The sequence below is a fragment of the Thamnophis elegans genome, chromosome 14 (genome assembly GCF_009769535.1).
Source record: "Thamnophis elegans isolate rThaEle1 chromosome 14, rThaEle1.pri, whole genome shotgun sequence".
Taxonomy (NCBI): Eukaryota; Metazoa; Chordata; class Lepidosauria; order Squamata; family Colubridae; genus Thamnophis; species Thamnophis elegans.
The window spans coordinates 4304822-4332818 of NC_045554.1; the positions used below are offsets into that span (position 1 = coordinate 4304822).

The 27997-nt window shown below is 46.5% G+C and overlaps 1 protein-coding gene across 1 annotated transcript in view; it reads right to left on the reverse strand.

Moving 5' to 3' along the window:
* Positions 1-27997, reverse strand: part of RNF216 (ring finger protein 216) — a 78375-nt gene that overhangs the window by 13923 nt on the left and 36455 nt on the right. The window contains exon 14 of the mRNA XM_032230731.1: positions 6135-6232. Coding sequence (XP_032086622.1) covers positions 6135-6232 — 98 coding nt within the window. The remainder of the gene's footprint in view (positions 1-6134; positions 6233-27997) is intronic.

Sequence of the window (27997 nt, forward strand, 5' to 3'; positions counted from 1 at the left end):
CCAAGGAATAACACTTAGACTTATATACCGCTTCACAGCGTTTTTTACAATCCTCTCGAAGCAGTTTACAGAGCCTCGTTTGACCCACCTCGGAAGGACGGAAGGCTGAGTCAACCTTGAGCCTGGTGAGGATCGAACTGCCGGCAGTGGGCAGAGTCAGCCCGCAGTACTGCTTTCCGAGCACTGCGCCGCCACGGCTCTTAAAAGTGGTGGCACAGTGGTTAGATGCCAGAGCTTCCGGGGTGAGCCATAGCCTGTCCGTTTTAAGCGTTTGCAGACATTTTGATGGATGTCGGGCGAGTTTTGATATGCTTGTGCAGCTCTTATTTTTAAGATACGGCAAATCAAGAAGGACTGAGGTTTACTTTATGGTTCTGGGTCAGAATGACACGAAAGCATCTCCTTCCCTCCCATCTTACGCCAAGGATACACCGGCTAATACAATCTTGAGTTTCTTTCTCACCCTTTCCTGTTTTTCCCCAGCTTAAGCTGATGCTTTTGTTAACAACTTCTGTGCTGTCCCCTAAGCCCACCTTCCCCCTCCTCTACACCGCAGCTGTTAAAAGTCGTCAACGCAATTTCCCATAGTTGGAGGCGGCAAACAAGACAAAAAAAGCTAAGCCTTAAAATAGTTTAAAAATAAAAATAAACACCCCCCACCCACTAAACTCAGGAAACGGTGAAACATCCTGTCTAAATCCAGGGGCAAGAGACGGCCCTTTGTGTGAGAACTTCAGTCCTCTAAAGCCACCAAGTTGCTCATCCCTGCACTAAGCCAGTTTGTTCTGATCGCGGTTTATGAAAACAGCCACATTGGTTGGGTTGTACTATTATTACATGCTCTAGTAAAAGTGAAAGTTCCCCTCGCACATATGTGCTAATCGTTCCTGACTCCAAGGGGCGGTGCTCATCTCCGTTTCAAAGCCGAAGAGCCAGCGCTGTCCGAAGATGTCTCCGTGGTCATGTGGCCGGCATGACTCAACGCCAAAGGCTCATGGAACGCTGTTCCCTTCCCACCAAAGGTGGTCCCTATTTTTCTACTTGCATTTTTCTACGTGCTTTCGAACTGCTAGGTTGGCAGAAGCTGGGACAAGTCACGGGAGCTCACTCCGTTATGCGGCACTGGGGATTCGAACCGCTGAACTGCTGGCCTTTCCGATCGGCAAGCTCAGCATCTTAGTCATTGAGCCCATTATATGCTCTAGAGGTGTTAAAAGGGCCCTGTGCCATCCTCTCTTTCAGTGGTGAAATTCAATTTTTTTTTTACTACTGGTTCCGTGGGTGTGGCTTGGTGGGCATGGCTTGGTGGGCGTGGCAGGGGAAGGATACTGCAAGATCTCCATTCCCTCCCCACTCTGGGGCCAGCCAGAGGTGGCATTTGCCGGTTCTCCGAACTACTCAAAATTTCTGCTACCGGTTCTTCGAACTACTCAAAATTTCCGCTATTGGTTCTCCAGAACCTGTGAGAACTTGCTGGATTTCACCCCTGCTCTCTTTGCAAAAGAATGGTTAGCAATCCTGGCTTGCAGAGCAAAATGGGGAAAAAGAGATCAAGGCTAGCCCTTCCTCTCCCCCCTGCCCACACACACACTTAGGAAACCTACAAACAGGGGCATTGTATCTCAATGATCAGGAAATATCACCAGGAAATGATTTCTTAACAAGGTAACATGCAAATTTCTCGCCTCCGATGCAAACTCTTGTTTCCGTTGGTTAATCAACGCAGATGCGTCCCTAACCTTGCAGAGTGCCCAGAAAGAAGGAAAAAATAGAGTCATTATATTTCGCGGTGTGGAAAAACAAATGAAAAGGTTTGCATATGGACCTAAGGAGAAAAGCAGGGTTCTCTGTAAAAGAGAGAAGAAAATGGAATTTACCCACAAGGCGCTCAAGAACCACAAATCCTAGAGTAATTTTGAGGTCCCTTAGTTCAACTCTACCAAAACTCCCAATTCTTCTCGGCAGTAGCCCAACTGCCCTTCACCAGATCCAAGGGGTGGGCTGGTTGGAGGTGGCAGGGTTTCGGGAGAACCTCTAGCTAAGATTCTGCGCAGTTTGGAGAACTCCCAAGCCACACTCCTGGCTGGCCACGCCCACCTCACCCCTCCCAGGAGTCCCCACGCAACTCGTGCAGGTAAGGGCAAGGCACGCATTGAGGCTCATGGATGGCAAAAAACAGCCATACCGGAAGTTTGGGAAGTCCAGAGGGCCTCTGGAGTGTGGAGAAGGCCATTTCCCCCCGCCCGGAGGCTCGAGGAAAGCCTCCGGAGCCCAGGGAGGGCAGAAAGCCCCCTCATGGAGCAGAAGACCTAGGTCACACCCACTATGGCCACACCCACCCAGCAACCGTACAGAGAACCCCTTGTTAAAATTTTTGAAGCCCACCCGTGACCAGATTCCATTTAGAATAGAATGTAATTCTTTATTGGCCAAGCGTGATTGGAGACACAAAGAATTTGTCTCCGGGTGCAAAAGCTCTCGTTGCGCAGGCAAACAGCAAAGCGATTAAGTCATAGATCACAACTCATAAGATACAAACAGCAAGCGATAAATCGTAAGATACCAATAGGAGAGGATAGTAGGAAAGATGAGAAGATGAAAATATGACGATAACAACAGTACAGCATATTACGTGGCTGTATTTATATGTAGACGTTATGTATTATGTACTATTTGCCTGGTAGTAGGTAGTATGGCTGTGTTTATATAGCAATAGCAATAGCAGTTAGACTTATATACCGCTTCATAGGGCTTTCAGCCCTCTCTAAGCGGTTTACAGAGTCAGCATATCGCCCCCAACAGTCTGGGTCCTCATTTCACCCACCCCGGAAGGATGGAAGGCTGAGTCAACCTTGAGCCGGTGAGATTTGAACAGCCGAACTGCAGTCAGCTGAAGTAGCCTGCAGTGCTGCACTCTAACCACTGCGCCGCCTCGGCTCCCCAGTAGTAGAATATACCATGCATGTAGTACATTTGACTATTCATATGTAGTACATGCTACGTATAAATACAGCCATATAGTAGGCTGCATTGCAATTATCCTTCTCTTCTTTTTCATGTACATAGTAACATCTACTTCAGCTGTATTTATATATAGCAGTATGTACTATGCAAATGTAGTCCTACGTACATAGTATATACTACTACATTTATTTTAGACTTCACCAACTTCGGTGAATTCTATATTCACTATTTTATATAAAATTATTATATAATTATATAATTCCCAGTTGCAATGGATGGCTGTGAAGGTTGGACCATAAGGAAGGCTGAGCACCAAAGAATGGAGGCCTTTGAACTCTGGTGCTGGAGAAGAAGACTCCTGCATTGAGTCCCTTGGACTGCAAGGCCATCCAACCGGTCAGTCCTAGAGGAGATCCACCCTGGCTGCTCTTTAGAAGGCCAGATCCTGAAGAGGAAACTCAAAGACTTTGGCCACCTGATGAGAAGGAAGGACTCCCTGCAGAAGAGTCTCATGCTGGGAACGATGGAGGGCAAAAGAAGGACTGCAAGGCCATCCAACCGGTCACTCCTAGAAGAGATCAACCCTGACTGCTCTTTAGAAGGCCAGATCCTGAAGAGGAAACTCAAAGGCTTTGGCCACCTAATGAGAAGGAAGAAGGACTCCCTGGAGAAGAGCTTCATGCTGGGAAGGATGGAGGGCAAAAGAAGAAGGATTACAAGGCCATCCAACCGGTCAGTCCTAGAGGAGATCAACCCTGGCTGCTCTTTAGAAGGCCAGATCCTGAAGAGGAAACTCAAAGACTTTGGCCACCTGATGAGAAGGAAGAAGGACTCCCTGGAGAAGAGCCTCATGATGGGAAGGATGGAGGGCAAAAGAAGAAGGATTACAAGGCCATCCAACTGGTCAGTCCTAGAGGAGATCAACCCTGGCTGCTCTTTAGAAGGCCAGATCCTGAAGAGGAAACTCAAAGACTTTGGCCACCTGATGAGAAGGAAGAAGGACTCCCTGGAGAAGAGCCTCATGCTGGGAACGATGGAGGGCAGAAGAAGAAGGATTACAAGGCCATCCAACCGGTCAGTCCTAGAGGAGATCAACCCTGGCTGCTCTTTAGAAGACCAGATCCTGAAGAGGAAACTCAAAGGCTTTGGCCACCTGATGAGAAGGAAGAAGGACTCCCTGGAGAAGAGCCTCATGATGGGAAGGATGGAGGGCAAAAGAAGAAGGATTACAAGGCCATCCAACTGGTCAGTCCTAGAGGAGATCAACCCTGGCTGCTCTTGAGAAGACCAGATCCTGAAGAGGAAACTCAAAGGCTTTGGCCACCTGGTGAGAAGGAAGAAGGACTCCCTGGAGAAGAGCCTCATGCTGGGAAAGATGGAGGGCAAAAGAAGAAGAAGGGGACGGCAGAGAAGGAGGTGGCTGGATGGAGTCACCGAAGCAGTCGGCGTGAGCTTCAATGAACTCCAGAGGATGGTAGAGGACAGAAAGGCCTGGAGAAACGTTGTCCATGGGGTCGCGATGGGTCGGACACAACTTCGCAACTAACAACAACAACAAACTATAGATACCTGGTTTGAAACACAGATAACTCCTAGATCTTGAGACCTCTATTATTTTACTATTACGTCATGGCACAGGACTAATGTATCTTGTTAGCATCCTGCAATGAAGAGGTCCGCGTAATTCAAAACGCTTAGATTTTGCTGAGTCTCTCGGGAATAGGGCGGCATACAAATTGAATAAACTACAACTACTGCTCTACGGACTAAAATAGCGATGTTGTACAGTTATGTCCCAGCTTTGAACTGGAAGATTGTCCTACACAGTTTTTAGGGATCGAGGAATTGGGAATTTGCGAACTAAGCGATAGGCTGGTCCTCGGTGCTACAGCCTTCCTTTTTTGGTAACTTGTCTTTTGCGATTCGGGCTTAGAGGGGAAGCCCGTCGTTCCCTTCTGCGCTATTCTCATTTCGTCTTCTCCCCCAGCAGGAAACCCTTAGCCGAGCAGGAAGGTGGCTCTGAAAAATCCCGCTGTGCTTCCTCTTCCTTTCGCCCAAACAGGAAGTCTCATTGTCCGAGTTTCAGCTGGGCCCAGTGGGTTGGCCAAAAAGACCTCACCTTGGTGGAAAGGATACCCAGCGGAGTTCTTCCTTCCTTCCCCTCTTCTTCTTCTAGACGAATGAAGCTTAAAAACCTGGCGTATTATTAGATCTCTCCCCCTTCCTCTCTCGATAAATATATCCTGCGGAAGAATGGCAGCACGACGGAAGCTTTTTTTTAAAAAAAAGTATCTTTGTAAAAATCTAGAGTTGTTTGGGACAGAAAAAGGCTCCCCTTGCACATATGTGCTAGTCGTTCCCGACTCTAGGGGGCGGTGCTCATCTCCGTTTCAAAGCCGAAGAGCCAGCGCTGTCCAAAGACGTCTCCGTGGTCATGTGGCCGGCATGACTCAACGCTGAAGGCCCACGGAACGCTGTTCCCTTCCCACCAAAGGTGGTTCCTATTTTTCTACTTGCATTTTTTACTTGCTTTCAAACTGCTAGGTTGGCAGAAGCTGGGACAAGTCACGGGAGCTCACTCTGTTAGGCAGCGCTAGGGATTCGATCTGTCAACCTTTCTGATCGACAAGCTCAGTGTCTTAACCACTCAGCCACTGCGTCCCTTGTCTAAATTTGGGAGGGGCATAAAAACAATGGGGATCTCATGAACGCCACCTTCCCTCCCCTTTTCTAGGATCCTTTCTGATCAGTTATCAGCTGCCTTCGGAGTCAGACATCAGTGGGGCAGGCGAACAGCTGGAGCCCGTTCCCAGTGAGCGCATGCGCAGAGCTGCCAGACGAAGGGAACAGCTAAAGAACAGGGGTCGACTTGGGAATAAGGCCAGAGGTGGACGGTGAATGGCCCCTCCCAGAGGAAATAAAAGAGGAGCGGAAGGGGGGTGGAGTTTGTAGGAGACAATTAGTTCGCTTCATTGGTTCGTTACTCTCCGAGGCTCCTTGCCAAGTTCTGCAGGCATCGGCCTGGCAGCCCTCCAAGCCAGAGAAGGTCTGTGACTGTAAATCCTCCCTTGAAACACTTTGCTGGATGTGAATGAGCAAAATTCACAGTCAATTAATAAAAGGAGTTTGCTTCAGGCTCTCGGGAAGCCTTGGTCAGAACAGGTACTTACATGGATGTTCTGTATTTAATTTCGTCCTTTTCTGCCAGCTCTTCACACGTCAGGTTCATGTGTTCCTTCCAGAGACCTTGGCATTTTCTGCAGGTTTCCTGAAAAAAGAAGGCAGAGACATTAAGCAAAGCTTAAGGGGGAGCCCACCCAATCCAGGTTACCAGCCAGGGAAGCTGCAATGAATCCCGCACCGAGCAAAAGGTTCTGGACAACAGGCAGTCCTCGACATACGACTCATTCATTTAGTGACGGTTCAAAGCTCTTCTCCATGCACCCCTCTCTCTGAAATCTCAAGCGTGTCTTTCATCAAAAACCCGAAGAGCTCATCTCAGGTATTGTGGTTTTTAAATAAAATATGGCCTTTCCCCCACCTTCTCTCTCCAATTTTGCTTTTGGCCACACCGAACCTGTGCAATTTTTTTTGAAAATGTTTTGTTATTTTATTTTAATTTCATCCATGTAACCTCAAGGATACCATTATATCCGAACGCAATTTTTTTTTGTATTGCCCATTATTATATCATTCCCTCAACACGGAAAATCTGTCATTTACACTTCTGCTTTCAATTATACCCTATTTCACCGCCGTTCAGCAGCTCCGCTTAATAGCAAAAGCAGTTAGACTTATCTACCGCTTCCTAGGCCTTTCAGCCCTCTCTAAGCGGTTTAGAGAGTCAGCACATTGCCCCCACAGTCTGGGTCCTCATTTCACCCACCTCGGAAGGATGGAAGGCTGAGTCAACCTTGAGCCGGTGAGATTTGAACCGCTGAACTGCAGATAACAGTCAGCTGAAGTGGCCTACAGTACTGCACTCTAACCACTGCGCCACCTCGGCCCTTAAGAGGGGGGAAGGGAGAGAAACTACCTGTTCAGTTAACCACACTTATTTCCTGTAAATAAACCTGTGCAATTTATGGCTTTGCTCACCAGAGACCCCAAGCGATCTATGCATTTCAATTTTATGGATTCTGGAAGAGAGATCGCTTGGCGCTGCTCTCTGAAGATAACCATCTCCAGAACTTCAGGAGAAGCCGCCCTTCCTTGCTCCCACGAAAAGGGCCCTCCAAAGGATGGGTATCATTCAGCAGCTAAGATTGCCACCTCGTGGCTCAAAGGAAGCCCCAGGCAGGACGCTGGACTCCATCCCACCCAAGACCAGGCTGGGTTTGCATACAGGGTGATAAAAGGATGAACCAGGCTGTCAACAGCTGCCGAGTGGGAGGGTGGGGGGGGGGGGGGAAGAGAGAAGATTTGCCAAGCCGACTTTAACTGCTCTGTGAAAGTATAAATGTTGACATAAGTCACGGAGCTGTTGGAGGCTGGATGGTTTCCATCAGCAAACGATCCAGAAGGATGAGCTGCACCGCTCCTTGCAAAGCATCCAAGATATGGGAGTCAAGCATGAAGCTGTGTGCAGCGGAAGGAGCTGACGGTGGGCATTGAGCCCAAAGCCTCTATGGCTGTCTGTCTGTCTATCATTTTTCTCTCTATATTAATCATATCGATCTATCGATCTATCCTCCACCTACCTACTATCCATCGATCCATCCACCCCTCTATGTATGTATCCATCCATCATGTATCTATCCCTCCCTCCCTCCACATAACTACCTACTATCTATCTGTCTGTCTGTCTATCCATCCATCTATCCACCCATCCACCTATCCATCTGTCTGTCTATGTATTCACATCCATCTATGTATTCTCCAAGGCACCTGAGGGCAGGACAAGAAGCAATAGGTGGAAACTAATCAAGGAGAGAAGCAACTTAGAACTAAGGAGAAATTTCCTGACAGTGAGAACAATTAATCAGTGGAACAGAAGTTGCCTCCAGAAGCTGTGAATGCCCCAACACTGGAAGTCTTTAAGAAGATGTTGGATAGCCATTTATCTGAAATGGTATAGGGTTTCCTGCCTAGGCAGGGGGTTGGACTAGAAGACCTCCAAGGTCCCTTTCAACTCTGTTATTCTGTATTCTATACTATCCATTTCTCCTCTCTCAAAAAAAACCCCAACAAATTTGCCCGTGCTGGGCATTTCCCATCAAGAAAATCGCTGGATGGATTAAAAATGTTCTGAAGGAAAAACTAAATGTCCAGGAATTGGTGCAGAACCTTTAAACTATTATTTGTTTTATTTTTTTGGATGGGAATGGAAAGATTCCGCAAAACAAACACACAGGAAGGTTTCAACACCCAGGTTAAATTTTCATGTTTATTTGCAACGAGTATCTTGTTATGACTCTGCTGTGTGGTTGTGCAATGAAGATATTTATGTCCTCGCAGAGAGGTGTTGTGCAAGGGAAGGAGAAAAAGCTGTGTTTTGAAGCGGGGCAAAACAATTCCCGAGCATCGGAGAAGGTCCGTTCTCTGATGCAGTGGCCTTCAGATGTGTTGGCACCGTCCGTTGGGAGGCACGCACTCTCCACACCATCACAATGGGGTTTTCTCGGGTTGGAGAAAAGATTCATAAGACACCAGGGACCCAGATGAAGACAGACAGAAAAACAAAGAGGAATATGGAACAAAAAAAAAGGAGAAAAAATAAAATAAAAGAGGAAGTGGCAAAGGATATGCCAAGCCTTGCATCACAATTGGCAAATGATGAGAATTTAAGAAGCATTGCTTGGGGGCAAGGAGGAGGCAGAAATAGATTTAAGGTTAATTTCAAAAGCGCAGTTCTCCGCAGAGCTGGCTTGGTCATCTTTTCCCGAAGAACGAAAAGATACCCGCCAGGGTTCCGAGGGATGCCCTAATTAACTCATGAGGCTCAAGCCAAGTTTCAAAGAGAGCGAGAGCAATCAACCGATGGAGCAGAAGTCGCCTTCGGAAGTTGTGGGAGCTTCATCCCTGGAGGTTTTCAAGAAGAGACTGGACTGCCATCGGTCACAAATGGTGTAGGGGGGGGTCTCCTGCTTGGGCAGGGGGCGATTTGGACTAGATGACCTCCAAGGTCCCTTCCAACTCTGTTAATCTGTAAGGCAAGGTTTATGGATTCCAGTCACTCTTGTTCAACCTTGGCCACCTTTCCAATGACTGGGAAATTCTGGGAACTGAAGCATTAAAGTGACCAAGGAGTAGACTTGTGGGAGCCCAGGACAGGAAGGGACCTTGGGATTTCTTCGAGTCCAAGCAAGGAGTTAAACCCTCCTCCAGTCCATGCAATTTACTATGAATCAGCCTGAACTAATGAAGGTCACCGCAGCAACAGGAGGAGGAGAAGGATAAATGCCCCCCAAGATAATGGCTATCTTGAAACCTTGAAGGCCACTAGAAGCAGGAAACAGATATTTTGAAGGCAATCCACGGTGCTCTTTTAATGGGGTCAAATCGGCCGCCGTCTCCCCTTCTTCCACTAACCACGTGAGCGAAGTGGTTCGGTGGTGTACCCCACAAGTAGATGAGGCGGTAAGAGGGAATCGGATCACACCTGCCCCGACGGAGAGAGACCGCCGTTTCAATAAAATTGTGCAAAACACCACATGCAAATATAAACACGGAGGTTTCACTCTGAAGAGTGGAAACAAATCGTGGCTTTCTTTAGCAATTTCCGTTGTGTGTGTGTGTGTGTGTGGTTTTTTTTTTTAATTTCAGGGGATTGCAATCCCCAGGGTCGTGTGACGGGCGGCTGGCCGTACAAATTAGAATAATGAATGCAGGTGGTCGTCGACTTACGACCACAGATTCAACCCAAAATCTATGCTGCCAAGTGAGACATAGGAACACGGTGGCTCAGGGGCTAAGACACTGAGCTGGTCGATCAGAAAGGTCGGCAGTTCGGCGGTTTGAATCCCTAGCGCCGCGTAACGGAGTGAGCTCCCGTGACTTGTCCCAGCTTCTGCCCACCTAGCAGTTTGAAAGCAGGTTAAAAAATGCAAGTAGAAAAATAGGGACCACCTTTGGTGGGAAGGGAACAGCGTTCTGTGCGCCTTCGGCATTGAGTCATGCTGGCCACATGACCACAGAGACATCTTCGGACAGCGCTGGCTCTTCGGCTTTGAAACGGAGATGAGCACCGCCCCCTAGAGTCGGGAACGACTAGCACAGATGTGCAAGGGGCAAACCTTTACTTTTACCTAAGCATGTCCCCGAGTGAGGTCAGTTCAATTTACGGCCCAACTATGACCCTGTTTCCCCCGCTCTCCTCCCAGAGTGGGTCATAAATCACATTCTCCACTGGAGCACTTTCGGGGTGGTAGAAAACACGCCTCTCTGTCTGGCTCAGATAACCTTTGAGCCAGATGAATCAGGCACAAGATTCAGAAGAGAAAGGAACGTTGCGCAGGGCATGTTTTCCATAAAAAGGAAAGGCAGAATTAGAAAACATCTGGCAGCAGAGTTCCAAACTTTTTTGGACGTCCGGCTTCTCAGCCCTGAAATCTCAACCATTGTGACAACAACACCTGCCAGAGGAAGGTCAATGTGTGTGTGTGTGTGTGTGTGTGTGTGTGTGTGTGTGCGCGCGCGCGCATGTGCTGATAAATAAATAAAGGGAAACTTGTATAGATCTATTTCAAGCTATTTAGCTCTCATCAGCTAGCTATATATATATATATATATATATATATATATATATATATATATATATATATATATATGTATATGTATATATATATATATATATATATACACACACACACACACACACACACACATATATATATACACACACATACATACACACATACATACATGCATACATACATATATAATTAGATTTTTTACAACCCCTGTTAAGCCCCAATTATGGGAGGAAGCTAACTGCTTCCATCATCTGTCCTTCGGCTCGTCACAAGAGTCCATCACGACAGAAACCCAATATATTTACTGTTGCCGTTGTTATATTTGTGTTTTTTATTTTATTTTATTTTATTTAATTTGTGCTGATAAATAAATAAAGGGAGACTAGTATAGATCTATTTCAAGCTTCGGATAAGAGCCTGTGGCCTAATGGCTAAGATCTCTGCCTAGTATGTAATATAGCCCAGGTTCGAATCCCAGTAAGGGTATGGCTAGCTGATGAGAGCTAAATAGCTTGAAACAGATCTATACTAGTCTCCCTTTATTTATTTATCAGCACAAATTAAATAAAATAAAAAATATTGGGTTTCTGCCTGGATGGTCTCTTGTGACGAGCCGAAGGACAGAGAGTGGAAGTGTGACCTTCCTCCCATATTTGGGCATACCAGGGGTTGTAAAAGAAATCTAATATATATATATATATATAAATAATCAGAGAATAATTGTCCATTGTGGACCCACTTATTTGAAAAGCGACCTTGGGAGATCTGGCTGAGTCTATTCTGCCCCTTCGGACCAGCTGGGCCTTCCGAAAACATCGCCAGATGTTGAAAGGGAGTTACCAAGCGTTTGTTCCCGAAGGACAGAAAAACAGGCAAGCTACATCTCTTTTCTTTAAAGCAACAGGACACGCATTTCTCTGCAGAAGCCACAGTTACTCCAACTATTGGGGGGCAAAAGGCATTTTTGGGGGTAAAGGTTTCTTCCGTCTCAAGATTTGGGAGGGAAATAGCGTGAGCTTGCTAGACAAAGTAAGAATAATGGGACAGAATAACAGAGTTGGAGGGAACTTGGGAGGTCCTCTAGTTCAACCCTCTCATGCAGGATAACCTTTACAAATTGGGAGCCTTTGCAACTTCTGGAGGCAAGCAGTTCCTCTGCTTAATTGTTCCCACCGCCAGGAAATTCATCCTTAAGTTTCTAAGTTGCTTCTCTCCTTGATTAGTTTCCACCCGTTGCTTCTTGCCCTGCCTTCAGGTGTTTTGCAATACCTGTTTAATTTATGTGTTTATTTATGATTCTAGGCAACCACTACTAAAGCATGGCTCACTGAATCAAACCCAACTGGATGAGTTCATACCTTTTTCAAAGCCAAACACAATGGTCCATCAATCATTACCGCTGAATTCGTATGAGACACACAATAATAATTTTTTCCTGAAATTAAGTGTTTTTTCTTCTGTCAAAGCACCTGGCCTGCCCAAATACAGGAGGAAGCATACTGCTTCCCTTTTCCTGAAATCTATCTATCTATCTATCTATCTATCTATCTATCTATCTATCTATCTATCTATCTATCTATCTATCTATCTATCATCTATCTATCTATCTATCTACAGTATCTATCTATCTATCTATCTATCTATCTATCTATCTATCTATCTATCTATCTATCTATCATCTATCTATCTATCTATCTATCTATCTATCTATCTATCTATCTATCTATCTACAGTATCTATCTATCTATCTATCTATCTATCTATCTATCTATCTATCTATCTATCTATCTATCTATCTATCTATCTATCTATCTATCTATCTACAGTATCTATCTATCTATCTATCTATCTATCTATCTATCTATCTATCTATCTATCTATCTATCTATCTATCTATCTATCTATCATCTATCTATCTATATCTATATCTATCTATCTATCTATCTATCTATCTATCTATCTATCTATCTATCTATCTATCTATCTATCTATCTATCTATCCATCCATCCATCCATCCATCCATCCATCCATCCATCCATCCATCCATCTATCCTTCTATCTTCCTACCTACCTACCTACCTACCTACCTACCTACCTACCTACCTACCTACCTACACAAATATATATTAAAAGAAAAGGTTGCCCTCGCACATATGTGCTAGTCGTTCCCATCTCTAGGGGGCGATGCTCATCTCCGTTTCAAAGCTGAAGAGCCAGCGCTATCCAAAGACGTCTCTGTGGTCATGTGGCCAGCATGACTAAATGCTGAAGGAACATGGAACGCTGTTCCCTTCCCACCCAAGGTGGTTCCTATTTTTCCACTTGCATTTTTACCTGCTTTCGAACTGCTAGGTTGGCAGAAGCTGGGACAAGTCACGGGAGCTCACCCCGTTACGCGGCGCGAGGGATTCGAACCGCCACGATATTAACTATTGAGACCTCGATAGGGATTTGAAATCCTTTTCCTGATCATCTTTCCTTAAATGGCCGATGGTTAACCCTGAAAGGACACTAAACCATCCGTTCAAATGTAACTTGTATGTAACTTTTGAGCGGCCCGTTGTAACTTTGGACGGTTGCTAAGCGACCGGTCGTCAGTGGAGAACTACCTGTGTACTGCTTTTAAAGAAAGATGAAAAGATTCTTTCATTGAATTGATTGAATTAAGTCAGTTAAAGCGCCCGGTTGGTTTGGCCAGAATTGGTAACAGGGCGATTTCAAAATCTGGGGTTTTGGAGCCCCCTGCTGGCCATCCCTGGTCTTTACAAACCGCAGTTTCTCCTCCAGGGGGCAGTATACCTCTTGAAACTCAAAAAGAAACTAGATTAGGAAGGGAAGCAGTTGTCATTCCCCCCCCCTCCCCTCCCACCTTCATCCCTGCAGGGGAAACGGTTGGGATTACCTAGAACTGCGTGCAGCTGCTTGATCCTCTTCAAAAATTACCCCGCTTTCATTTCTGCAGGCGCCGAAGGGGGATTTACGGAATGCGTAAAGCAGAACGAGGCGGCGGAAGTTTGAACCCAGTCTCGGTTTTGCCCACTTCCCCCCTGCCCTCCATCTGCTTTTGGTGCCTGGGCTTCACAAAGCCTGACCGGTCCTCATACTTATGACCATCGCAGCATCTCCACAGCCACGTTTACCAGGAGCCCTGCAAACATTTGCTTCTGGTCCTTGACGTACGGCCATAACCGAGTCCAAAATTTCTGTGCGCACTACGCATAGATTAGCCCCGTGATGCCGAGCCTAGTGGAGCACGGAGCCATGTCCCCCCCGGCATGTGCAGCCTTGCCTGTTTGTCATCTGGGTTCCTGGCGCACATGTGCGCACCACAATCAGCTGTCCTTCGCATGCGCAGCAGTGCCAAAAAACTGGTGCGTGCTTGCGTGCCGGAACCCGGAAGTTCGGCTTTTCCGGAGCACGGCCCCCGAGGGGTGTGCCCACGCACATTCCCGCCCTTCGCCATCGCTGAATTTGCCCGAAGCGCACATTCTGGCGAGAGAGAAATTCCCTGTGGATGGACTACAGCACGGGCCTGAAATCTCGGGAAACGAAACCTTCGTTCCCAGATTGGATGCTATATCTTTTTAAGACAGAGTTTTGTAAAAATGTCCTTCTCTAAAAGTCTGGTCACCATCAGAAAATCCTGTTCCTGGCGCAATACTGGAAGAAGGAAGACTTGCCTACAATCCAAGAATGGACATTGAAAGTCACAAACTTAGCCGAGATGGCTAAAATATCGGCATATCTTAAAGATCACTCAAATGAGAGATATAAACGAGACTGGAAAAAATGGATTGACTATATACAAAATAAATACGGGACCAAGAAATTCCAGTTAGCCTATGCTTAAGATCAGAAATGATTTAAACGGTTAAAAGTTAGTTCAGTAAGAAGAAGCTAAGGTCAATGTAGAATGTCATTAATTTCTTTATTTCTTTTTTCTCAATAGATTTTAGACTGTGTTAGTTAAAAATCCATACCGTGTACGGGTTCTGGGAAGTCGGGGGGGTGGAGGGAGGGAGGGGCATACAAAAAAAATTGTACTTCAGTGTTTTAATGATTGACGAATGATGAAACATTTGTGTTTTTTAAAAGAAATAAAACCTTATCTAAAATAAAATCCTGCTCCTTTCGGCTTGCGTCGGTTCTGTTTTCGTGGCTAAAATCTACGACGGCATTTATTTTATTTAAAATGTTTATCATCTGTCTGGCACCCAGAGCAAGATTTTTTTTCCCCAACCAGCATTCCCCATAAATTGGATAAAGGAAAGAAAAGTTTGCTTGAATTCAGCCCAACAGGAGAGCTTAGCTCTCCATCAGTAGTCTTTCAATATTTTTTTTTAAATTAAACTTAACAGTTCCGCTGCCTGGGGGGAAAATATAATAATTGGAAAACTCATGATCTAGGTAATCCTCAATTTGATTACAACATATTAAATAAGCAAGGCGGAGAGAAAAGTAAACCAATTAAGCTCTTAAAGACGTGCTTGTAGTAATGGAGACGGAGAGACACTCGAGGGAAGGAAGGTTTGACGAGGTTGGGGATGGTTACGTCCTAACATGAGGACTAGAAACCAACTTGCGGGGAAGATCGCAAATCGGGTCGCCTGTCTCACTTAACGACCAGTGTCTAGCACTGATAATGTTACCTAGGCCATGCAACATCTGCAAGAAAACAGGGAAGCTCATAGAGCAACTATAACCCTATTATTTCTCCTCCTCTTCCTCCTCCTCCTCCTCCTCCTCTTAAACCCCACTCCCTTCCAGTACTGATGATGTTCCCTAGTTGGGTAATGAAACGTCTGCAGGAAAACAAGGAAGCTCAGAGAGCACCAAGGACCTCACAGTTCCTCCTCCTCCTCCACCACCACCACCACCACCTCCTCCTCCTCCAATCTCACTCCCTTCCAGTACTGATGATGTTCCCTAGTTGGGTAATGAAACGTCTGCAGGAAAACAAGCCAGTTCAGAGGGCACCAAGCACCCCTCATTTCAACCCCGAGCTTCAAAGATCGTCCTTTGAGGGTTTTCAATTCAGAGTTTTGCAAAAGAAGCATGCACTAAAAGAATGGAGTGGAGATGAAAACGCCATTACTAGTCAAGAGAAAAACCCCTGGTTCTTTTGAAGTTATTTTATTCCAGAGAGGCAGAGACCTGGAGCTGGCCTTGGGCCCCTCTTGTTAGAAGAAAAAAAAGAACCAGAGCCAGCTCCCAAGTTGGCATCTCCTGCCAGCCACACATGCCGGCCGTTTCACCATGGAAGCCTCCACTTCGTTAACCGTTCCGCGTAAAACGCCTCCTGCATTATTGACGGCTGAGCACCAACTCCCTCCATCATGCCAGGCATTTTAAAATTACTCTTGGTAGGAGATGAGCAAGGGAGCCAGCATTCTGGCTCTAAAACAGCGGTCACCAACTGGTGGTCCGTGGACCACTGGCGATCCGTGAGAAAATTTGGGTGGTCCGCAGAATTTTTTTTTTTTTTTGCATTTTTTATATTGCACTAAATCCGGGGTCCTCAAACTACGGCCCCTGGGATGGATACGTGCAATGAACATTTTGTGTTGCTGCAGAGAGTCTCCCCCTTCGGGGTCTTTTTGTGCGGGTCGGAAGGGGGCAGAAATTCCAACTTGGGGGGGTCTGCTTCAGCCTCCTGGTGGGGGGCTTTGGGCGAAGGCTGGAGGGAAGCACCGCTGGTGGCGAAGAGCCGGAGGGCCTCGTTCCAGTGGGACTGCATCAGGGCCTGGAACTGGCAGATTATCTCAGCCCGCTGAGCCTCCAGGCGCCGGCACCTGGCCTTGAACTCCCACAGGTCTTTCCTCTGCTTGGAAAGCCCATGCTCGTAGTCCTCAGTGAGGTGCTTCCGCTGAGCCTCCTTCTCGGTCCAACTTGAACTGTTTTGCCAACTCTTTCTCCTGGTGGCTGCTTAGCTCCAGCAACTGCTTCCCGTTGGGGGCTCTAAGGAGCCCGGACGGGCAGGCGAGGAGTGGCTGGGAAGGGAGGGGCGAGTAGAAGCAGACGAGACACCCCTTGATGTGAGTGGCATGAAGCTGGCCACCCCCATTCCAATCACATGACCACCTAGCCACGCCCACGCAGCTGATCATTAGGCAAATCATATTAGTGGTCCGCGGGATTTAAAATTATGAATGGAGAGGTCCGAAAGATTGGGGACCCCTGCCCTAAAAGATAACCCAGCCCAAGATAATAACGGAAGACCCGTGTCAGAAACGGTGAATTCGCAGCCACTCGGTCCATCAAGCAACACCAGCATTGAAGAAGACCTTCTAAAGGTGGCCGACAGCTGGAGGAACAATGGCTTCCTGGGGAAAAAAACCACCGCTTCCATAAGGAGGATATTATTCGTAGACACATCTGCTGCAGATGTGGGCTCAAAAGCTGGGTGGGACATACGTTCTTCAACCTTGGCTTCCATGAACGGGGGAAGGATACGCCGAAACACCAACGAACAACAAAGGGGACCTCCATCTCGCACCGCAAGAGGGTCCTTTTTTTAAGATCAAAGGTCAAGGATTTTTAATTGGCGAGGGGGCCGCCACGCAGGAAATAATATCCAGAGGACTTGGTTGATGTATTGCTTGGGTCCACGACATCCAAGGCCCCCCCCGCCCCTAACTTGGCTTTGGCTTAAAGAGTCCTGCAATTTTAACTCCCGTGGTTTGTATTTATTTATGATTTACGATTCCGCGGGGCACGAAGCCGCTATGGACCTATTAATCGAAACTTTAGCTAGGACCACAAGCAGTTGCTGAATGCCTCGAGGGCCACTTTGAGGCTGTAAATCAGGGCCACCTCACCTGCTTCCGGAAGCTCCCCCCCCCCCCCGAATTGTGTTGCAACTGGTGCAGAAGCGACAAATCGACTGGCGTTTTCAACTTGAGCTCAAACCGAAGTCCTTGATAGCACCCTCAACCCCCCCCCCCCCCCAAACCAACCAACCAGCTCGACTGCACTTCAAAGGAAAATACTTGTAGCTGGGGGTTGAAATGAGGGGGGTCCTTGGTGGTCTCTGAGCTTGGTGGTTTTCTTGCAGGCGCTTCATGACGCAAACTAGGTAAAATCAGCCGAGCCGAGGTGGCGCAGTGGTTAAATGCAGCACTGCAGGCTACTTCAGCTGACTGCAGTTCTGCAGTTCAGCTGTTCAAATCTCACCGGCTCAGGGTTGACTCAGCCTTCCATCCTTCCGAGGTGGGTAAAATGAAGACCCGGATTGTTGTTGGGGGCAATATGCTGACTCTGTAAACCGCTTAGAGAGGGCTGAAAGCCCTATGAAGCGGTATATAAGTCTAACTGCTATTGCTATTGCTAAATCAGCCGCAGCGCTGATGACGTTACCTAGTTGGGTCGTGAAACGCCTGCAAGGAAAGAAACAAACTCAGAGAGCACCAAGGACCCCACAGTTATTCCTCCTCCTCCTCTTCCTCCTCCCCCCACAAACCCCACTCCCTTCTAGCACTGATGATGTTACCTAGGTGGGTCGTGAAATGCCTGCAAGGAAACAAGCAGGCTCAGAGAGCACCAAGGACCCCACAATTGTTCCTCCTCCTCCTCCTCTCCCTACAAACCCCACTCCTTTCTAGCACTGATGATGTTACCTAGTTGGGTCGCGAAACGTTTGCAAGAAAACAACCAGGCGCAGAGATTGCCAAGGGCCCCATGGTACTTCTCCTTCTCCTCCTCCCGCTTTTTCCTTCTTCTTTTTTGCCCCCCTCTCAAATCCCCCTCCCTTCTAGCACTGATGATGTTACCTAGCTGGGCCACGAAAACGTCAGCAAGAAACAAACTCAGGGAGCACCCCCAAATCTTTCCCCTCTTTCCTTTCATCCTTGTAGCCTAAACAAGAGGGATAGAATCAAGATCACGGGAAGTGTAACGCAATATGACGTTGGTTAATGTAATAGTGTACATGTGATTTATATGTTATGAAAACGGGGGGGGGGGAACTTTAATAAATAAATAAATAAAGGCTAAGCTTGCAGAGCGAAGGAAGCAGCCCCAGATTTCAGGTCCTGCCAGAGTTTTCACTTCCTCCTTCTGCGCCACGATGGGGAGGGAAAGTCTCTTTCTTCCACACACACATACACACCCCTCTGAAGAAAGAGGTTGAGCAAGACAGCTGGGGCTTCTTCTGTGACCAAATTAGGAAAGAAAGACCAACGGGTTCTCCAAGATCATCATCGCAAGGCGCCGTGGCCCACAGAACCGGCTGGGCCTGTCTGGACCTCGCTGTGGAGGCCGCCCCGTAGCGGAAGTGGTGGCTGAAGTCCCATCTTGAATCTCCATGGAGGACACCTCCGTCTAGAACAGGGAGGGCTAATCTTTGTCGTTGCGGCCTGAAATTCCCCCCCCCCCCCGCGCCCATAATGCAACGGGCGCGCAAATCCCGCCCCGTGCATGATCCCACCTCCCCCTGCATTCCTTCACGCACACCCCAGCGCATGCGCCTTGCCCCCCCCCGCCCATTTTCACCCTCATGGGTCTAGGACCTCCATATCCAAGAGCAGGATACCTGGAAAGTACACAGGCAGAGACCACCGAAGGGAGCCCGACACCGAGGTTGCTAAGTGAGACGTTTGTTGAGCGGGTTTTGCCCCATTTTACGACTTTGGTTGCCGCGTTCGTTAAGCGAATCACCCGCCTGTTGATAAAAGTTAGTATAACCGTCGTTAAATACGAGACGGTTGCCAAGCTGGCCACTGGGTTTTGATCACATGGACACGGGGAGGCTGCAACGGTCATTAAGTGTGAACAACGGTCGTAAGTGTGAACAACGATCGTAAGTCAGTGTTTTCATTGCCCTTGCAACTTCAAACGGTCACTAAATGGACTGTTGTAAGTCGAGGACTTCCTGTGTATGAGCAGCCTGGGCAACGAAAGAGCGGGGACTGGTTTGATCCAACTTGTCATTGACTCAAAAAAAAAACCCCACCCACAACCGCTTACAACGATTCATTTAGTGACCAAAGTTGGAACAGAACTGAAAAAAGGGTCTTATGACCACTGCAGCATATCCACGGTCACATGATCAAATTCCAGGCGCCTGGCTCACATTTATGACGGTTGCAGTGTCCCGGGGTCCTAGGATCCCGTTTTGCGACCTCCTGAAGAGCACCTGAGGGCAGGACAAGAAGCAACGGATGGAAACTAATCAAGGAGAGAAGCCACCGGAGAGCTAAGGAGAAATTGTTCCGTCGATGAGAACAATTAACGAGTGGAACAGAAGTTGCCACCAGGAGTCGCGAATGCTCCAACACTGGGGGTTTTTTAAGAAGAGATTGGACCACCGTTTATCTGAAATGGTTATATGGCTTCCCGCCTAAGAATGGGGTTGGACTAGAAGACCTCCAAGGCTCCCTTCCAACTCTGTTAGTCTGTGAAACTCAATGAGGAAGCCAGAGTCACTTAACCATCACGTTGCTGGCTTCACCCAGGCAGAAGCTCCCTTAACAACAGTGGCAAAGAAAGGTCTTTGACTTTGTCTCGCTCAGTGGCGTACATTTCCGGCCTCAATTAGGGCCGTTAAGTCGGGGACTTAAAAAATCCTACCCATACGGGCTGTTCAAACTCTACAAAATCTCGCCTTCTCCTCCAAAAATGACCTCACTCCACTCCAGTAAAAAAAGTAGCTGAAACCGTTTCTCCTCTTCCCAGCATAAACATTTTCCGCCTTCCAGAGAAACAGGACGGCCGCTCGGGGAAACTGGAGAGGGAGCTCTCGCCCCCCCCCCCCCCGTACTGGGATGGCGCGTTGGCAGGACGCAAAGCAAAACCGCATATCGGGCACCCTGGCTCACGTTAAGCCTGGAACCCGTTAAGCCCCGGGGGGACGGATGCTGGAGGATAACCGGATAGTCTCACCTCTCCTTGGAAGAGGGGGGGGGAAAAAAAGCCGATTTATCGTGATTAAAAAAAGGCATTCCTGCAGTTTACGGTTTATGATTTCTCCGGGGTGCAGAGATGCGGCGACGAATTTCCGGGAGCAACGGAGGAGAATGAGGTGTGTGAAGATTAGGCAATCCAAATGTTGGAGATGTGACTGTGTTGATGCTACGTATTATCATGTATGGTGGGACTTGTAAAAAAAAAGTTAAAGCGTTTTGGATAAAAATATGGTGGATTATTCAAAATATCCTTAAAAAGAGGATAAAGTTTACTCCTCAGTTGTTCTTGCTAGGTATAATTACAGACTGTACGGTTATAGAGATAAATGTAAAATGTATTAAAACTTTTCAATAAAATAAAAGATTAGGCGAGAGAGAAGGTAGTTATGTTTGCATATATTTTTTTTGCAAACCGTACAATTCTTGCCACAGTTGTTGCAGGGAGGGGCTGCGGTATCTGTTATTCTAGCAACTAAGGGAAAGGAGGCCTTGCAGGCTGGGAGGGGAAGAGGTGAGCTTAAGAGGTGAGTGATTCAGGTGAGTCACTCCCCGATACACTCCCCGATTTGCTGGCCTTATTTGTTAAGATTTTTGCCCTGCCTTTATTTCTATTTCTTTATAAATACCAAAACCGAGGAGGAATTTCCTGACGGTTAGAACAATTAATCAGTGGAACAGAAGTTGCCTCCAGAAGTTGTGAATGCCCCAACACTGGAAGTCTTTAAGAAGATGTTGGATAACCCTCCAAAAACCCTTCTTGCTAGGTTTAATTACAGACTGTACAGTTATAGAGACTAACTTGATTCTGAACTTCTGAACAGCAAGATGGTTGGTGGCGCAGTACTGGAAGAAGGCAGAATTGCCTACTATTCAAGAATGGACGTTAAAAAGTAGTAAACTTAGCAGAGATGGCCAAAATTTCAGCATATTTGAAGGACCATTCAGATGAGAAATACAAGCTGGAATGGAGAAGATAGATTGACTATATTCAAAATAAATATCGGAGAGGAGGGAGGAAGAGAGAAAAAGAGAAGGAGAGAGGGTAGGAAGGAGAAGAAAGAGGGTAGAAGTAGGGGAGAAGTAAGGGAAGGAAGAAGGGGAAGGAGAGGAGGAAGGAAGGAAGTGGAGAAGGAAGGGAGGGAGAAAAGAAAGAGAAAATAAGGTGAGATGTGGAGGAGAGGTAGGGGAAGAAGAAAGAGATAAGGAGAGGTGGGTGGGAGGGAGAGAAAGAGAAGGAGAGGAGGGAGGAAGAGAAAAAAGAGAAGGAGAGAGGGTAGGAAGGAGAAGAAAGAGGGTAGAAGTAGGGGAGAAGTAAGGGAAGGAAGAAGGGGAAGGAGAGGAGGAAGGAAGGAAGTGGAGAAGGAAGGGAGGGAGAAAAGAAAGAGAAAATAAGGTGAGATGTGGAGGAGAGGTAGGGGAAGAAGAAAGAGATAAGGAGAGGTGGGTGGGAGGGAGAGAAAGAGAAGGAGAGGAGGGAGGAAGAGAGAAAAAGAGAAGGAGAGAGGGTAGGAAGGAGAAGAAAGGGTAGAAGTAGGGGAGAAGTAAGGGAAGGAAGAAGGGGAAGGAGAGGAGGAAGGAAGGAAGTGGAGAAGGAAGGGAGGGAGAAAAGAAAGAGAAAATAAGGTGAGATGTGGAGGAGAGGTAGGGGAAGAAGAAAGAGATAAGGAGAGGTGGGTGGGAGGGAGAGAAAGAGAAGGAGAGGAGGGAGGAAGAGAGAAAAAGAGAAGGAGAGAGGGTAGGAAGGAGAAGAAAGAGGGTAGAAGTAGGGGAGAAGTAAGGGAAGGAAGAAGGGGAAGGAGAGGAGGAAGGAAGGAAGTGGAGAAGGAAGGGAGGGAGAAAAGAAAGAGAAAATAAGGTGAGATGTGGAGGAGAGGTAGGGGAAGAAGAAAGAGATAAGGAGAGGTGGGTGGGAGGGAGAGAAAGAGAAGGAGAGGAGGGAGGAAGAGAAAAAAGAGAAGGAGAGAGGGTAGGAAGGAGAAGACAAAGGGTAGGAGTAGGGGAGAAGTAAGGGAGGGAAGAAGGGGAAGGAGAGGAAGAGGAAGGAAGGAAGTAGAGAAGGAAGGGAGGGAGAAAAGAAAAGAAAGAGAAAATAAGGCGGTGTCATAGCAGGTGTGAAGGATGGTAAACAATACATTCCAAATTATACCTTATATCCTTTAAAATGGAATAATAATAGTATAAGAATGGCAAAGAAAAAGAATAACTATGTGAATGTATACCTAGAACTGTATGTAAGAGAATAAATGACAGTAAAAATATAAAGCACAATATAGGTAAATAATACTTGATCATAAGTAGCTAAGTATAAATAAATAAAGAAATGTATATAAAAATGGATAACGAATAACGAGATTATGAACGCAAGATAGAAATGTATAGAAGGGAAAACACTAACTGCAAAGAAACCGATTCGGAACTGCGGTATGATATACGATGGAACTTATTGTTCCTATGTTGTTTTTAAGTTATGTGGTTATTTTTGTTAATGTGTTTATGTGTTCTGTTGATGTGCTTATGTGTATAAAATAAAAATTCAAAAAATAAAAAATAAAAATAAATATCGGACTAAGAAATTTCAATTAGCTTATGAATGAATGAACAAGAAATGTAACAATTTATCTAAAGTTAGCTTAATAAAAGGGGAGTTAAAGCACAAGAGGGAGGTAGGATGCTAAAGTTAGTTAGCTTATGTTAGTGTGTGATTGTTAAATGTTTATACCCTGTATTTTGCTCTGGGAGGTTGGGGGGGAGGGAAGGTTGGAGGGGGGATAGGGTTGGGGTGGAGGGAGGGAGGGGGAAGGGGAAACATTTGTAAAATCTATTAAAACTCTTTAATAAAAAAAATTAAAAAAAGATGCTGGACACCATTTGTCTGAAGTGGGGTAGGGTTTCCTGCCTAGGTAGGAGGTTGGACTAGAAGATCTCCATGGTCCCTTCCAACTCTGCTATTGTATTGTATTGTATAATAGCTCAGGGTGGGGAATATAGATCATAATAATACTCCTTTCTCCACCTGTTTTCCCCCCATAGCAACAACCCTGTGAGGTAAGTTGCGTTGAATGAGAGGGACACTGGCCCAATGATACCCAGCTGGCTTTCATGGCTAAGGCGGGACTAGAACTCCCAAGTCTCCTGGTGACTGGCACAAAGCCCCCCTCTGACCCGTACAAAAAGCCCCCGAAAGGGGGAGACTTTGTGCAGCAACACAAGCTTTCATTGCAAGTATCCATCCCAGGGGCCGTAGCTCAAAGATCCCCGATTTAATGCAATATCTAAAATGCAAATAATTTTTCTGAGGACCACCAGTTTGCCTGGAAATGAACAGGCCATTAAGCCAGGGGTCTCACCCCCTGTCTGGACATCAGCCCTTCCCCACCTGGGACCCTGATTTTAAGGAGGATGAAGCATTTCAGCCGTGACTTCCTGCTGGCAAACTCAACTCTTTTCTGCCTTAAGAAGTCACAGAAGGTCAACTACAGCTTCCTGCTTCAACAAATTGGAAAAAAAAATCGGGGCTGGAAATACAGACTTGCCTCTTATGGAGATTTTTTTTCCCCCAACTCGATCGGCACCGAAAAGCCGAATCATCTTCTCGCTGGATGGCTATATATGGAAGGAAGAAGAAGGCAGAACCTATACACACACACACACACACACACACACACACACACACACACCCTTGCAAAGTTTCACTTCCCAAATCTATTTTTAATTCTGGGTTTTAAAAAAAAATCCCAAATTTTTGGAAGGTATGGGATAGTGCAAACCAACACTAATAATGAGAGAGAAAAAGAACACACACACACACACACACACACACATATATACATACATACGCATACCGTATTTTTCGGAGTATAAGAGGCACTTTTCCCGCCCCCCTAAAAGAGCGTGGAAATGTTGGTGCATCTTATACAGCCATTTTTGGCCTCCCGAAGCCCTGCCTTCGCATCCAATTTTTGCAAAAAACGGAGGGGTTTTTTTTGCCTTCCCCCAGCCCTTCTGAAGCTTGCAAAGTGCTGCTGGGGGCCGAGGGAAAGCAAAAACTTTTTTTGTTCTTACTTACGTCTTTGAAATGTTGGTGCGTCTTATAGTCCGAAATATATGGGGGGGGGGTGTATGTGTGCGTGAGAGTGTGTGTGTGTGTATGAATGAAACGGACATTGTTAGCTCCGAAACTTAAAATATATTGCTCACTTGGCTTTCCTTAGCCACAGCTAATATTGTCAGAGTGTAAAAACCATTAAAGAGATAACTGCCTTTATACACTATTTATAGGATAATTCACAATATAGATAGATAGAGATAGAGAGATTAGATAGATAGATAGATAGATATAGAGATTAGATAGATAGAGATATTAGACAGAGATTAGATAGATGGATACATAGAGAGATTAGATAGAGATAGAGAGATAGAGACAAATAGAGAGATAGAGACAGATAGAGATAGAGAAATTAGATAGATAGATAGATAGATAGATAGATTAGATAGATAGATAGATAGATAGATAGAGATAGATAGATAGATAGATAGATAAGATTAGATAGAGCCTCTCTGTGGACACATGAGTCGTTGCCACAGCTCAGTTCCACCGCGCATGCGTGCTCACTTCCCACCAGCCAGCTAGTTTTTGGGTCTTTGTTGTGCATATGGGGGGGCATGCGGGAGAGGCGCACTCAATCTGTGGGCACGCATGGGGTCACATTCATGGGGTTGTGCGCGCATGCGTGGAAGCCGCACACGGGTGTGTGTCACTTGCACATTTGCATTGTGGGTGTCTGCCACGGATGCCACCATGAGTATCGATTCAGCGCCCGAAAAAATTTGCACGCACGCTTAAAACAGTCTGCGCTTGCAAACAAGGTTAAAAAAAGGAATAAAAATTACGTTTTATTTTCCCAATGAAGATTTTTCTGCGCCTGTGCAGAACAGAAAACCAAGATGGCGCTGCCGAGGAGAGACCCGGTACAGTGACGTGTCTGCTGGAGTTACTACCGCTTCGGCCGAACCACACCGAATAGGTAGGAACCCACCTCTGGCTCTCGGCGACTAAAAGATTAGCCATCCCTGCCCTGCAGGTTTTTACAAAGGCGCCTTTGGAAAGGTGAAGCATCTCCATGCCAATTTTATGCCAAACGACAGCAACCTCACTCTCCGGAACGGCAGCCTTAGGCCTGGCCAGGAAACACAAACACACACACAAACGCAGAATACAATTTCTGCCTCCTCGTCAAGTCTTTTCTCTCTCTCTCTCTCTCTCTCTCTCTCTGTTTCCTCCCTGGTTAGGCTTCAGCGGCACCACGAAAAATCTGCTTGTCCTTTTAAGGTAGAAAAATGCCTGCCCCGAATGAACGGGGGGGGGTGGGGGAGAGAGCGAGAGAAGAGCCAACGCAGGCAGAAAACTTCCTTTTTCCTGCGGCTTTGGCAGGGGCTCAATGGAGCGTGTTCTCGGCCGGGGCTGTTCGGAAGTGGAGCTCCACATCAGCAAGTGGGAGAGAAAAGGGGGGAAGGGGAGGGGAGGGAGAAGGGAAGGGAAGCAGCGCTTTGCAAAATCAAGACAAGGGGGTTTCTCGGAAGGGGAAAAAAAATGTGCTCTTTGTGGGGAGGTTTTTAAGGGCACACACCCCGCGGGTCGTATCTGGCCTTTTGGCTGTCCCTAATCCAGCCCAGGTGAGGTCAATTGGAAATTCAAAATCAAATGTCAATTTAAAAAAAGGTAAAAGGTAAACGTTCCCCTTGCTCATGTGTGCTAGTTCAGAGGTCTTCAAACTTGCCAACTTTAAGATAAGACTTGTGGACTTCAACTCCCAGAATTCTCCAGCCAGCATGTGGATGGCATGACTAAATGCCGAAGGCGCACGGAACACTGTTCCCTTCCCACCAAAGGTGGCTCCTGTTTTTCTACTTGCGTTTTTTTAACATGCTTTCGAACTGCTAGGTTGGTGGAAGCTGGGACAAGTCATGGGAGCTCACTCCGTTACGCGGCGCTAGGGATTCGAACGGCCGGCTTTTCTGATCGACAAGCTCAATGTCTTAGCCACTGATCTTCCCTTATCTTCCTTCCTCCCCCATTCTTTCCCCCTCCTCCTCCTCCTCCCACCTCCCCTTACTTCCCTCTATCACTGGTGTTGCTGTACTGATGATGTTGCCTAGCTGGGCCATGAAACGTCTGCAAGAAAACCACCAAGCTCAGAGAGCACCAAGGACCCCCCAGTCCCCCTCCTCCTCCTCCACATTGCAAACCCAACTCCTATCACTGATGAAGTTACCTAGCTGGGCCATGAAACGTCTGCAAGAAAACCACCAAGCTCAGAGAGCACCAAGGACCCTATAACCCCCCTCCTCCTCCTGCCCTGCTCCTTTTTCCTGTCCACAACCCCACTTCCTTCTAGCACTGATAATGTTAGTTCATGCTGGTTGCTAGTTGCATCATTAAACTATCATTCATGATGCTACTTGCATCCTTAAAGTAAACTCGGGGAGCACCAAAGCTTTCACTGTTCAACCCTGAGCTACCGATATCCTCTTTCATTTCCGTTTATAAGAAGAAGTGAAAGTCTTAAAGCATTTTGGATAAAAATATGGTGGGATTATGCAAAATGTTCTTAAAAAGAGGATAAAGTTTACCCCTCAGTTATTCCTGTTAGGTATAACTACTGACTGCACTGTTATAGAGATTAACTTGATTTTGCATTTAATAACCGCAGCAAGACTGTTGGTGGCGCAATACTGGAAGAAGGAAGACTTGCCTACTATTCAAGAATGGACGTTAAAAGTAACAAACTTAGCAGAGATGGCTAAAATATCAGCATATCTCAAGGACCACTCAGATGAGAGATATAAACTGGAGTGGAGAAGATGGATTGATTATATTCAAAATAAACACGGGACTAAGAAATTCCAGATAGTTTATGAACTGAAAAAGCGAGGAACGAAATAATCTGTTTAGAGTTAGCCTAACAAAAGAGGAGTTAAAGCTCAAATGAAAGATGATACTAACTTTCTTTAAGTTTATTTTAGAACATCTTTGTTAAAGATTTATACCCTGTATTTGTTCTGGGAAGTCAGGGGTGGGGGGAAGGTTGTGGGGGAGGTTGGGTTCGGGTAGGGGAGGTAAATATTTGTAAAAGCTTTTTTTTAAAAAAAATTCAATTAAAAAAAAAAAGAAGAAGTGAAAGTCCAGAGCTGCCGGACACTGAGGTGAACCAATCACCTTTGCATACAGAAGGTCTCGCTTTTAAATCCCGATGCCTTCAACTGAACGTAAGATAGCAATAGCAATAGAAGTTAGACTTATATACCGCTTCATAGGGCTTTCAGCCCTCTCTAAGCGGTTTACAGAGTCAGCATATCGCCCCCAACAACAATCCGGGTCCTCATTTTACCCACCTCGGAAGGATGGAAGGCTGAGTCAACCCTGAGTCGGTGAGATT